This window comes from Lissotriton vulgaris, chromosome 10 (genome assembly GCF_964263255.1).
Source record: "Lissotriton vulgaris chromosome 10, aLisVul1.2, whole genome shotgun sequence".
Taxonomy (NCBI): domain Eukaryota; kingdom Metazoa; phylum Chordata; class Amphibia; order Caudata; family Salamandridae; genus Lissotriton; species Lissotriton vulgaris.
Genome location: NC_141698.1, coordinates 168,489,701 through 168,502,845, shown reverse-complemented (window position 1 = coordinate 168,502,845; position 13,145 = coordinate 168,489,701). Strand labels below are relative to the sequence as shown.

At 43.9% G+C, this 13,145-nt stretch overlaps 1 protein-coding gene across 1 annotated transcript in view; it reads left to right on the top strand.

Annotated features, from left to right (window-relative positions):
- LOC147684910 (uromodulin-like) overlaps positions 1 to 13,145 on the top strand; it is a 566,426-nt gene that overhangs the window by 478,226 nt on the left and 75,055 nt on the right. The window contains exon 14 of the mRNA XM_086940797.1: positions 5,095 to 5,340. Within this exon, the coding sequence (XP_086796923.1) occupies positions 5,095 to 5,340 (246 nt within the window). The remainder of the gene's footprint in view (positions 1 to 5,094; positions 5,341 to 13,145) is intronic.

Genomic DNA, 13,145 nt, shown 5'->3' with positions numbered 1-13,145 from the left:
TTTTATATTTATAGAATCACTAAAGCCAACCTTTAACTAGATATAAACTAGATTTCAGTGGTAAAACATCTCGGACCAAAAACCATCTGGTACCTGGGCGGCGGATCTTGCTGACTTCTTTACGAGCAAGATCCAACGCATCCAGGAGTCATTCCTGGTACCAATGTCTGTGGGCCAAACTGAATGTGATATCACCATATTGCCACAGACCGGGCCAAGGGCGACGTTGAGTGTGTTTCCTCCGATCTCTGCTCCGGACTCCCTGGCTCTAATGGGCAATTTAAAATCGGGTTCTCCCCTTGACCCATGCCCGGCTAAATTTCTAGCGAAAGTCGCGGAGGTGATCAACCCGCTGGCTAATCCGCTTTTGAATCTGTCGCTGAGGCTAGGTGTGGTCCCGCAAACCTGGAAGCAGGCGATGGTGATCCCTTTGCTTAAAAAATCTGGCCTAGACCCGAAGGCCCCAGTTAATTATAGGCCCATCTCTTTGCTGCCGGCCCTCACGAAGATTCTGGAAAAGCACGTTCAAGGCGTGCTCTCCAATTTCCTTGAATCTAATGAGATCTTGCACCCCACCCAATCGGGCTTTCGTCCCCATCTTAGCACTGAGACTGCGCTCCTGGAGGTTTCGGAAACCATTAAAGGGGTTCTGGACTCTGGGGGCAAAGTCATGCTGGTGATGCTAGACCTGTCGGCGGCTTTCGACACCGTTCCCCATGATGGTCTCCTCGCAAGACTTCGCGAGATAGGCATACGGGGGACGGTGTTCGACTGGTTTTCTTCCTTTCTTGCCGGCCGCCGGCAAACGATCTGGGCCCCGCCTGATTCCGCCGTGATGCCGCCTCTGGGAGTCGGGGTCCCTCAGGGCTCTATTCTGAGCCCGACCCTCTTTAACATCATCATGACCCCGTTGGCGGCACTGGTGGAGTCGCATGGTGCCCAGATCGTATCCTATGCGGATGACACCCAGCTCCTCTTCTCTTGTTCGAGAGGAGGCGACTTTGATGGGGAGAGTATTCGGGATTGCCTTGGGGCTGTTTTTCATTGGTTCCATCTAAACAGCCTCAAGTGCAATTCCGACAAGTCCGAAGTACTTTTCTTTGGGTGCGACACCGAGCCTGACTGGCAGTCTTGGTGGCCACAGGATATGTTCCCTCCATCCTGCTCCTCTCAGGTTGCAAAGAATCTGGGGGTGAAGCTGGATAACAGGTTAACCTTGAAATCGCAGATCCTGGGGGTGTCTGGCATGTGCTTTGGCATCCTTAGGATGCTGCGGAGGTTTCTTCCTTTGTTATCCGTGGAACATAGGACGCTGACAGTTCAGGCCCTGATTGGGTCCAGGTTGGATTATTCCAACATTCTCTACCTGGGCCTTCCCGAGTACCTGCTGCAGCGCCTTCAAGTGGTGCAGAACGCCGCGGCCAGGGCTATCTTCGGCCTTAGTAGGCGCTCCAGTGCCTCGGGCTTGCTGGTAACGTTACATTGGTTGCCCATTCGCAAGAGGATCGCCTTTAAGGCTTTGACCTTGGTCTATAAAGCTCTTCACAAGGGGGGAGCTAAGTACCTCCAAAAGAGAATGGTCTTTTATCATCCGACCAGGTCTCTGAGGTCGGAATCCCTGCACCTTGCTGTCGTCCCTCGGGTAAAGAAAGCGCGCCTTGGTGGGCGCTCTTTTGGAGTGCTGGCATCTCAGCTATGGAACTCTCTGCCGCTGGCCCTGCGGGGTGCCACTAGCTTATTGGCTTTTAGGAAAGGCCTTAAGACGTGGCTTTTTACTCAGTAGCCGTTCTTTTTGGTATCTCTGGCTCACTACTTTCTTAGTCTTTCATTTGGTGTTATGTTATTATGCTGCAGTTTTCTTGTCTTTTCCAATAAAAGCGCCGGGACACTCTTTCTGAGTAGCCGTGCGCTATAAAAATGAACCAATAACATAACATAACATAACATAACATAAAAGTGATAAAATATGATATCCTTATATATTTCTGACATACATCTTGATTAGTTTAATTAAGCTATGATAATGTATTTATACTGGGAAGTGTTTACTTTTAAAATTCTCATTCGGACACATAATGGCTAAAATGCAAAACATTTTCCAAGAAAATATGCTAAAAAAACAGCAGCTTCAACTTTCAAGGCCTAAAACGATGTTTCCAGCTTAATTGCTTCCGATTCAGCAGACCATGGCAAACAAAAAGCATTCCTTAGGAGCTTGTCAATTGTAATCAAACCTATTATCAAGCACCATAGGTGATAATTGTTGCAATAGTTTCATTATTTGTAGCGTAGGCTAAACCAAAAGACCTCCATACTCGGAGCCCGATTAAGAGTTTGCAGGTCTTCTTTTGGGCTGCCACACCGGTGCCTCCCAGGAATACCGCCAATCTCGAAGTCAGACCACCCACCGGATTACGAGTATCCTGGCAGGCGGTGTGTGCTACGCTGGTGCCTTTCTAAAGCTCAAAGGAGAGCCATCGACAGGCAGCACCGTAGGACCGCTGAAGAAAGTTCCTGCACAGGAAGAAATGCACCATGTCATGCATCACTTTCCATGCAGGAACTGGGAGGCAAAACTACAACAGGGCACAACATGTGTCCCCCTGCATGCACCCCAAGCACAGAGGTACAGGGCCCCCCTATTGCCTCACTGTCACCGTTTCGATTGGTGGGCTCAGCACCTTGGATAGAGTCGCGGTTAGGCAACTTTTAATATGTTCAGTGGTGTCGCAGCGGCACCACCAGCATATTGCTACCTCAGACTGCTGCTCCACCGCCGCAGGATCAGGGATCTTGACGGTTGCAGCGGTCCATTGGTGGTCGAACCTCCAAACTCCTAATAAGGCAGGTGAACTGGCAGTCCACAGACCGCGACTACGGAGGTCCAATGGACCTCCATAGTCATAATTGGGCCCTTGATGACAAAACAGAGTAACCCACTCATTGCCCTCAGTACATGGCCATGCACCACGGTCTCTTAATCACTATAATATAGTTATTCATCTATCACTACTTCCACATTTTCTGTGTGCTTACTCTTTCTAAGTTGACCCTATAAATGTATACCATGCTTAGTTAAGTTTACTTTTGTCAAAGAGCTTTGTTGAGTATTATGGAGTTAATAAGCAAATTATTTGTTTACAATAATTATTAAAAGCTACAAGTTGCCTCGGGAAATGTATGGCCATAGTATCCATAAAAAAGGTCACCAATATAAAGCAAAGTATTATCTTAATGCTCATCAATTTTTGGAGGAAATCCCGGTTCTAGGTTTAAAACCCAGCAAAGCAAAAAATAGAGAAGAAAGGTGGGGTAAAGCCACAAGCCTTGGGTATCTTTTTTTGTATGTGTGCTGTGCCCATGTGTTGCAACAAAGAGTGATACTTATTGCAATAAGTAAATGTGGTTTGCTAGAAGCATCCAGCTTTTTCTATAGAGTATTACAGTCTACAGTATTGAAAGCAGACTTAAAGTCAACTTAATAGACCTAGATAGTTTTTTGATGATGATCCTTTGGTCAATGTAATTTAAGCCAAATATATATTGTTGTGTGCTCATTCTTTGTCGTAAACTAGGCAGCTTTGTAGGGATTCATTATATTTCAGTCACCAAGTCTTCAAGATGGTGAAGGACTAATTTAGAAACTATTTTGGAAAATGCAGCTGAACGATAATAACCTACAGGAGGGTGGATCATCATAATTCACATTTTTATATGTAGATTTGATGTTTGAGCCGCCTTTGCATTGCTGCCATCATACCTTTTTCAATATAAACGTAATAAGTCTTTAAAAGATCACCACCCATAGCTGTGGGTCTTGTTTTAAGACCAAAATCTGAATAACATCTGGTCTCAGTAATAGACTAAAACCCTATTCCATAAATTATTTTAATCATTTCAGAGGAAAGTAGTTTATTTGACCATTCCTCATCTTGATCATCTTCATCTTTAATTAGTTTACTCAATTCCTGAGTTGCATTTAATGTGCCTAGGTGATCCTTCCACTACGGATGTATGACGTTACAACGCATACTTTTACCACGCATTCCATTACAACGCGGTATTTACAACGCATACCATTACAACGCATAGCGCTTTGGGGTGCTGGATAGTGAATAGTTTAATTTACTATTCCAACTCCAGTCCCCGTGGACACTAGGGAAGGTGTTGGATAGTAAATTAAACTAATTCCTTATCCTAGAGCGCCCCCCAGCGCAATGTGTTGTAATGGTTTGCGTTGTAATGACTGTGTTGTAATGGTATTGCGTGGTAAAAGATTTGTTGTAAAGGTTGTATACCTTCCACTACTGTTCTTGCACATAAAAATCAAACTGATCCGTCCACAGTTCATTTAATCTGAAACACACAACTGAAATGCTTTAATTTTAAAACTATTTGATTATAGAATCTATCCTAGTCCAAGCTTTATTCAATTCCTCCATATTTCCTAATGAGCAAGGTTTGACAAGAATCCTGCTTGTGTTGGACTAGTATAAACTATTTACACAGTACATTCTTTAAAGGCGACCTTAATATTTTTTAATACTCTTTATGTTTACATTCATACTCCTGATCTAATCAGATATTACCATGGTTACCTATCCTAGTCACTCTATTTACAGCTATCAGTCTCAAGACTGAGCCCATCTTCCCTTCACACCATTTAATGTCATTAGGGTGTGAGCACGTACGAAATGCACAGAGGGGAATAGTGTGACAGCCATGTCTGCCAAAAGCAGGTGAGGTCGATGTGGTATGTAGCCATGGCAAGTAATTGCTATGTGTAATTAGACAGGATGTGCAGTGTATCTAGTATATTGTTTATCTCTCACTGCCTAACTCATAGGTGACCAAAGTCGGTCCAGGAGGGCCGGACTCCTCCCACAGTTCCAGGATGTTCACATGGGATACATTTACAGGCAATAAGTCTCAATAGAAGTGAGTTACATAGTAAGTGGTTACCCCAAAAATGTGGCATGGATCCGGCACTTCAGAACCTACTGTGGACTCCTCTGGTCTATATCAGCATTTGGTACATGATGCATTAGGACTAACTTTTGCCATGAATCCCAACTTTGTATGTGTTGCTTGCAGCTCATTGGACATCAATATAGGAAGCACCGGGAGATTTACCTTAAAGATGGCTGCCTACAGTGATGCGTCATTCAGTTCCCCTTATGAAGGCACCGAAATACAGCTGTCCACAAAGAGTATGCTGTACATTGGAGTGATGATTACTGGAGGGGACACATCCCGGTTCAGACTGCTGATGAAGAATTGTTACGCAACACCATCAAGCTATCCTGAAGATTCGACTAAATATTTCATTATTAAAAACAGGTAGAAAAGATCTTTACTTTCCTTTTCTGCTCACATTTCCTAATGTTTGGAATCATTTCAGAGTTCTGCTACCCTGAATATTTATTTGACATGAACCAGCTAAAGGATACAATTTTTATTCAGTGATTCTGATGTTTGAATGTTGTCATTTGTTAAGTGCCTCTGATATAATTTTGTACCATGTAGATGTTGGTCTACTTCCATATATGCTAACTTTCGGTCTAACATTACTTCTACATTTAACACCAGTGCAACAAAGAACACAATACCTATATGAAGTAAGTATGCACATTTATAGGAGAACTGTAGACTGATCATAAGTGGTTAATGTATGCGTCTGTCACTAATGACACTTATAAACTAACTGCAAGTTGAGAGGAATGTGATGGGGTATTTATTCCACCTGGTAAATACAAAAACCTTAGGATGAAGTATGTGAGTTTTTAACATGTACAATCTGTAGTTACCACACTGAGGGCCCGATGTAGGTGAAATAGATTTACCGATTTTCAATTACCGATTTTACCGATTCGGTTTTTAAAAATCGGTAAATATATGGGGTGGACATGTAGGTATTCCAGATGTGCTGGAATACCGAATCGGATGATTTTGATTCAGTAAATACCGAATCGTAATGCCCATTCATTCCTATGGGCTTTGAAGCCCATAGGAATGAATGGGCATTACCGATTCGGTATTTACCGAATCGGTAAATACCGAATTTCACAAGGGTGCAGGGGGTGTTACTTTGACACCCTCTGGCACCTCCAAAACTGGCTCGGGTGCCATGTGGCAGGCATACATGCCCTAAGGGCAGGTCTGCCTGTCACATGGCATAGGTGTGCATGCACACATGTGCATGCACACCGGAATCAGTATTTTACCATCAAATTGGATTTGATGGTAAAATACCGATTCTGTAAGACCTTTGGGACTCTGAAGAGTCCCACCTACATCTGGGTGGCTCACATTCGGTAAATTTACCGATATTTTATTTTACCGAATCAGTAAAATTACTGAATCGGTAATTTTACCGATTCGGTAAAATAATGCCCCCTACATAGCGATCACCTATTTACCGATCGGTAACGGCCGAAAATACCGATTTTCGGCCATTACCGACCGACCTACATCTGGACCTAAATTCAGCATGTTTTGAATTTTCCCTGAACTTTCCCCCTCATGATAGATGGGTAGTTATAGTTAGGCAAAGCATGTTTTGGTTTGCTTATAACTTTGGTGTTGTTAGAGAATCTTCACAAAACTTTTCCAAAACAATATCATCCACCAAAGCTCCTTTCTGTACAGTTTTGGTGTGATCCGTGAAGCGGGCACCAAGAAAAAGGCGGATGCCCCAGAACACAGTTCCCCCATTAATTTTTCCATAAGACAACTAAACTGCGATACTGCAAAAACGACCAAACGGAATGACACCACATTCGACCGAAAGCAAGATCTTGGTCCAGAATGTGTACCTTTTGTGATATGGTGTAAATCCATTTAGAAGGTTTTGTCAGGGCCGGCCTTAGGCATGTGCAAGCCATGCACCTGCACAGGGCCTCCAAACCCCAGGGGCCGCCACGCCAATATATATCCTTAATATAATAATCCTCTGAGGATGGATACATATTTGCATGGCGGCCCCTGGCAGGGATTTGGCGGCATCTGGCTCTGTTCCACTTCCAAACACCCTGACCCCCTTCCTGAGCTCCCGGGGGCTCCGCTCCGCCCGGACCCCCTCTTCCAGGACCCCCTACGTACGCTCCCTGCCATGGGCCGCCATGAGCCTAGAGCCACGCCTGGTTTTGTGCACCTAATGCTGAAAGGCTTCGTGCATTTGAAACTACAAAGGATCCACGGAGCCGACAGACCTAAAGATGCGATCTGATTGACTGCCACCATATCAACAGAGATGTTGTGGCAGCCATCTTAGTACTTGGGACTCAGTCCTAAAAAAATGGTTTAAAAAATATATAAGGTGGGAGCGTAGAGATGTCCTGCCCCCTAGGCCTGGTGGAGTGGGCCCAGAGTGACCATACCTGCAGCCAATGTTTTTTTAATGTTTCCACAAAGTGCAGTGGATCACCAAATCGGTGGCTAAAGTTTAAAAAAATTCCCCCAGAGTGGCTGAATTACTTTTAAGGGAAGAGTGCATGCAGGCCTTCTCCCCGAGCACATTCAGGCCTCTGGGAATCCCATGCCCCTTGGCAGCATTAGGGGTGTCTGGCCCCCTCACCAAACCTCTACTGCCCCGGGGAACCTATCCCCTGGGCCATTATCATCATTAAGGGGAGGGGAAGCTGCTTCCACCTACCAGCACCCTGTATGGTGCTGGCAAGGAAGCCTACTGTGACCATGGGGCCTTTTGGGCTCCCCTCAGGCCCCCAACAATGCCAAGATTGTGGGTTCCCCAAGTGGCACCAGGCCACCTACCAAACTTCTGAAAAGGCTGGCAGGGGAGCCAGCATGGGCCCTGGGGCTCTCCCCATGGCCCCAGACGACAGTTGAGTTGTGGGTTCACCTCTCCTTGAAGAAGGGATGGTTCCATAATGCCCTGCAACAGCTATTTATATTTTGGTGTAGCTTGGAGATGTCCTTAGAAGAGGTAAGTGGACCATAAAGCGTTTTGTTATTGTTATAGAAAGAAAAAGTGAAAAATGTTTATTGTTTAGTTAATTGAAACCAAAACAATGGTCCAAAATACCAGATACATTGTACCATCACAACTGTTATGGGGGGGCTGCAGGGCGTGTAGCAGCACCCTTAGCAAAATAAAAAAAATAAACTGTCCATTTCCTATCCATAAGCCCAGGAGAACTTACTATATTGTTAAAAGAAAGTAATGCTGGGGTTGTATGCTCTTCAGCTGGTGTGCAAGGCCTTCCTGTGGTTGTTTTTGTAATTGCATTTTGTGGGCTGAACATTTTTAAAAGGAAGACATGCGGCCACATGCATCATTCTTGTCGTTTGCGATTTCTTAATTGCGAAAATCAAGGAATAGCAATTAAGAAATCGCAAACGGCTATGCACCAAGAAATCGCAATTTTTTTGCGTTTTCTTAAATTTCCTTAATTGCGATTCACAATTTGCGAATCGCAATTAAGGGATCCCTTCCCATTGATTCCTATGGGCCGAGAGGCCCAAAGGAATGAATGGGAAGTCATTTTCAATTTGCGATTAAAAATTTGCGGACCACAAATTGAAAATGCAATTTCAAGGGTGCAGGGGAGGGTCCAAAGGACCCTCCCCTGCACCCCTGAAATATAACTTTAAGTGCATTTTTCACACACACATTCCCCAAGGGCATGTGTGTGTGTAAAATGAAACTTTAAAAAATGCACTTTTGTGCATTTTTTAAAGTTTTCGCAAATTACCATGAAGGTCAACTTCATGATAATTTACCTCTCCCTATTTGCGAATTTGCAAATTTAAAATGTTTATGCATTGCATTTAAGAAATCTCAAATTGCGATTTCTTAAATGCAATCGCAATTTTAGAAATCGCAACGTAATTGCGATTTCTAAAATTGCAAAAAACATGATGCATCCCAATTTTGAAAATTGCATTCGCAAACGGCCGAAAGTTGCGATTCGCACCATTTGCGAATTGAATTTACTTTGATGCATGTAGGCATTAGAGATATGGTATTTTAGAAATAAAATGTCTCTGAGTATTTTTAACATTTTTCAGCCCACAAAATGCAATCATAGTACCAATATTTAAAGAAAGGCTCAGGGTCATGTTGATTTAAATTTTCTTATTCAAATTTTATTACACATTGGATTGTGTGGATTACAAGGACATACATTTGATTTGGTGATTTTAGGTGAAATATGATAGATCTGCTTTATATATTGATATGCTCACCCCTTGATAAAGTCAATAGGCACACATTTTATATTTTGGAATTGTGACTCTTTGACAACATCAGTAAGTCTGCCTGAGTGCAAGTGCAAGACCAATAGTATGCTGTGGATGCTGGAAGGCTGTGCATTGCAGGAGGTAGGGCACTTACGGTGGGGTGGTGCAGGGCCTGGCTGCAGACCAGTTCCAACCCCAATCCCAGTGCGAGGGGTGGGACGCAGGCATTGGATTGGCATTACATATGGTAAAGAAATATCACCTTAACTACATCTAGAAATTTGCTGAAAAGACATAGGTTATATTGACTTTATAGTTAGTTATGGTGATAATATCTTAATTTGTATTAAATATACATTAGAAATTCACTGAAAGAAACAAAGGTTAAAGGGATGTTGCAGTTACGTAGGGTAATATTTTAAGTCCATGAGGGGAGAGATCTCCATCCCAAGTCCATCAGTGATTTAGTCCAGTAACACAAACAATGTAAATTTTACATCCCGGGCCGCAAGTATATGCTAAACCTCACTAGCAGTGATCAGAGATAGATTTTCTGGGTCACAGCGGATAGCGGGCGGCGGTGATGGAGCTCCTTGTTGCGCGCAATCTCCTGTCAATATATGGTTGACACCGGGGGTGCACTAGGCGGCGCACGTAAAGATCCCAGGAGTGAGACGCAGAGCCGGGGGACAGCTGATTATCCCAGCTCCTACACTTGTGGCGGAGCCAAGATGGCACCCCCACTCTGATCTCTGACACTGTCCTGACTGCACCGGCGGCTGAAGCGGTACGTGTTTTGCAGTGGAGGTGTCCCCTTGCATGCATAGATCTGAGAGACCCCCTTCCACGACTCGCCACATATACAGTGCCAGCAGCTGGACACAGACATCTGGCCCTGCCGAGAGCACTTGGACTGTCCACTTCTATCTTCGGCTGTGGCAGTGAGTTTCAAGGGGCTGGTGCCATCTTCATTTGCTGCTGCTATGCGGTGACCTGGGGCTTGGTCAGCCGCCTCGTCACCCTCAATACCTCCTAGCTACAGCCCCAAGCAGCAGGACTAAGTTAGCAGCCTCTCTTTGATCACGAGGGCCACCCTCATTACACCCATAGCAGTGAGTTCCTTTGTGATTGATGGCCCCACTCAGGGGGACACTTCGGGGCACAGAGCAGACTGGCTGGCTCCCACTACTACAGTCTCGCTCTCACAGCACTGAACCAATGACTACCTTTCCTCCATTTACAAACTCCCACACACCGGCTATGGATCCTTCATGCCCTACAGTGCCAAGCTACCCCTCCTTCCTATATTTGGCACCCAGCACGAGTTCAAGAACAATCCCAGGCTCCCAACACCGCCTTTGCCCACCACCATCCAGCCTTCTACCCCTACCGCCATTACCAAACTCTCCAGGCCCTAGACCACCGCCTGAGAGTGCAACAGCACCCCAAATGCCTGGCTAAATAAGCACCACAAAACCCCCAGTAATGGTGAGACGTTCTTGCTCTGTAAATATGTAATATATATTTGCCCTACTATAATTGCTTTAACTTTTCTTCAAATGTAATCTTGAGTGAATTTGCAACTTGTATATATGTAACTCTAACCACTAGTGTCTGTCGTAGACACATGTACTAGTTTAGAGTTTCTGTTTCGTATATTTTATGCAATTCATGTACTCTAAAGTTCTCCAGTAATGTAACTGGTTCTTTAGTAAAGCACTCCTACACCTTCGGGTAAAGGCTGCGCTATATAAAAGCGCACAAATAAATAATATCTTACTTTGCATTAAAATACCTTAGAAATTCACTGGAAAAACCAAATGTTAATGGAATGTTATTGTTAGGTCAAAATGTTAGTTAAAATATACTGTTTTAAACTAACAAAACCACTGAATTATAAATTATGAACCACTCATAACCAGCAGACTAGACTACAGGAACGCCCTCTTCGCCAGAATCAACAAATGTCTACTCCACAAACATTAGACGGTTCAGAACGCCGCAGCCAGACTCGTCCTCAGCTTCCCACGACAAAGCCACATCACCCAGCACCTACGAGACCTACATTGATTCTCGTTTGAAAAGAGAGTGACTTGCAAGCTGCTCACACACGCCTACAAAGCCCTCCACAACATGAACCCCAATACCTTAACAAAAGAATCTCCATCTACGCCCCAAGAGGAACTTCCGCTCCACCGACCTTGCCCTGGCTTAAATCCCATGCATCCGCTGAGCCAGAACGGGAGGAAGATCCTTCTCCTACATTGCGCCAAGACATGGAATGAGCCCCCCCTCAGCATCAGATGAACTCCCACACTGCAAGCATTCAGGAAGAGCCCGAAGACCTGGCTCTTCGGATGAGCCAGAGCTGCCCAAAATCCCCCATTCCCCAGCGCCTTGAGACCCTCATGGGTGAGTAGTGCGCTCTACAAATCCCTGATTGATTGATTGATTTCACCAGTTATATTAATGCAAGTAGCTATAGCTTGTGCCCTAAAGAAACTGTAATTCTCGCCTCCGCCTTGCACAGGGTTGTCATCAGTGATGCAAAATGTATAATGCATTGTAATTAGAGAAATGCTGAGCCAAAGTAAAAAAGGCCCGATTTGAAAAGGCGTCAAATGAAGAAGCATTTTAAACTATGGCTGATTAGGGCACTCTTTTCTGTAATACATTTAAAAAGGAATGCATTATGTTATTAGAAAATACAAGGCCAATCAAATTCTATCAGTAAAAACCTATTAGTCCTAAAAGAATTTCTCTCAAAGTTGGCTAGAGCAACCATATTTTAAATTCAAGACTTAACTGGAATATAAGAATGTTAGCTATTGAAATCTCTTTTATGACCCATGCACAATTTGATCTACTCTTGCTTGAATATTTAGGTATATGATTCTAAGTGAACATTTGTGTTTGTGCAGTTATGTTTTTTATATAGGTAATTCCATCTCTAATGACTACATCATCCAATAAATCAGCTACAAATGTGCAATGCACCTACAACTTGTTTAGCACAACATTCAACATTTGCTCGATATTATTGTAAATGTAGCTGAAAACTGAAAGTGGAGATAGACAGCACACTTGCGCTGCCAACACCAGCCCAAGTCAAAATAATTGAATTTTGCCAACTGACTAATGATTAAATATTGGCTCAACAAATATGGGAGGGCAAGTATTGAACAAAGTAGGGAAAGTGCAGTCAGAGCTACTTATTCTAACCACAAACATTGAGTGGAGTAGGCCTAGAAAGCTACAGCAGACGCAGGTTTTCAGGCACACTCCTGGAAAGGTTACATTCCTTTCCGTGCAGGTTCCCATTCTCTCTGTATAGAGTTCCCCATAGTGGAAAAATGGTGGTGGTAAATAGCCGACCATTTCCAGGCTGAAAAGAGGAAGAATCCGAGAGTGGGCTTACTCACATACATGCATATTTGTGGGTGTTCCCAAACTTTTTAGGCAAACTATGTGTGGAAATGCCCACTTCCCACCCGTTGAGTGGGATTTAGGCCAGCGGTGCACCCTGCACTTGTAGCACAAATCTCTGCTGCTGTAAATGAATTTTGTCCTGCCAGGATTTCCTGGTTGGAGTAAGAAGGTAAACTCGGTCATAAATGCCTTTGTGAATATGCCCTATTATGTTGAACTGAAGAAAGTGTCAATTTCCACCATGCTACCTTACTGCATGAAACAGTTACATACGAAATCAAGATCCCCATTCTATTTATCCAATCTCTCCTATTTATTCAAGACAATAAAATAGATTCATGTTTTTTTTAAACAAACTTTATTGAAATGGCAATTCACATCCAATATACAAAAGGTGGTACATCTCATCATACATATAGGGGTCCATACACCACCTCACCTTGTATTACCAGGAGTACAGTACACCCTACAAAATAAGGCCAGCATCCCTCCCACTAAGTTGGATACTCCATTCT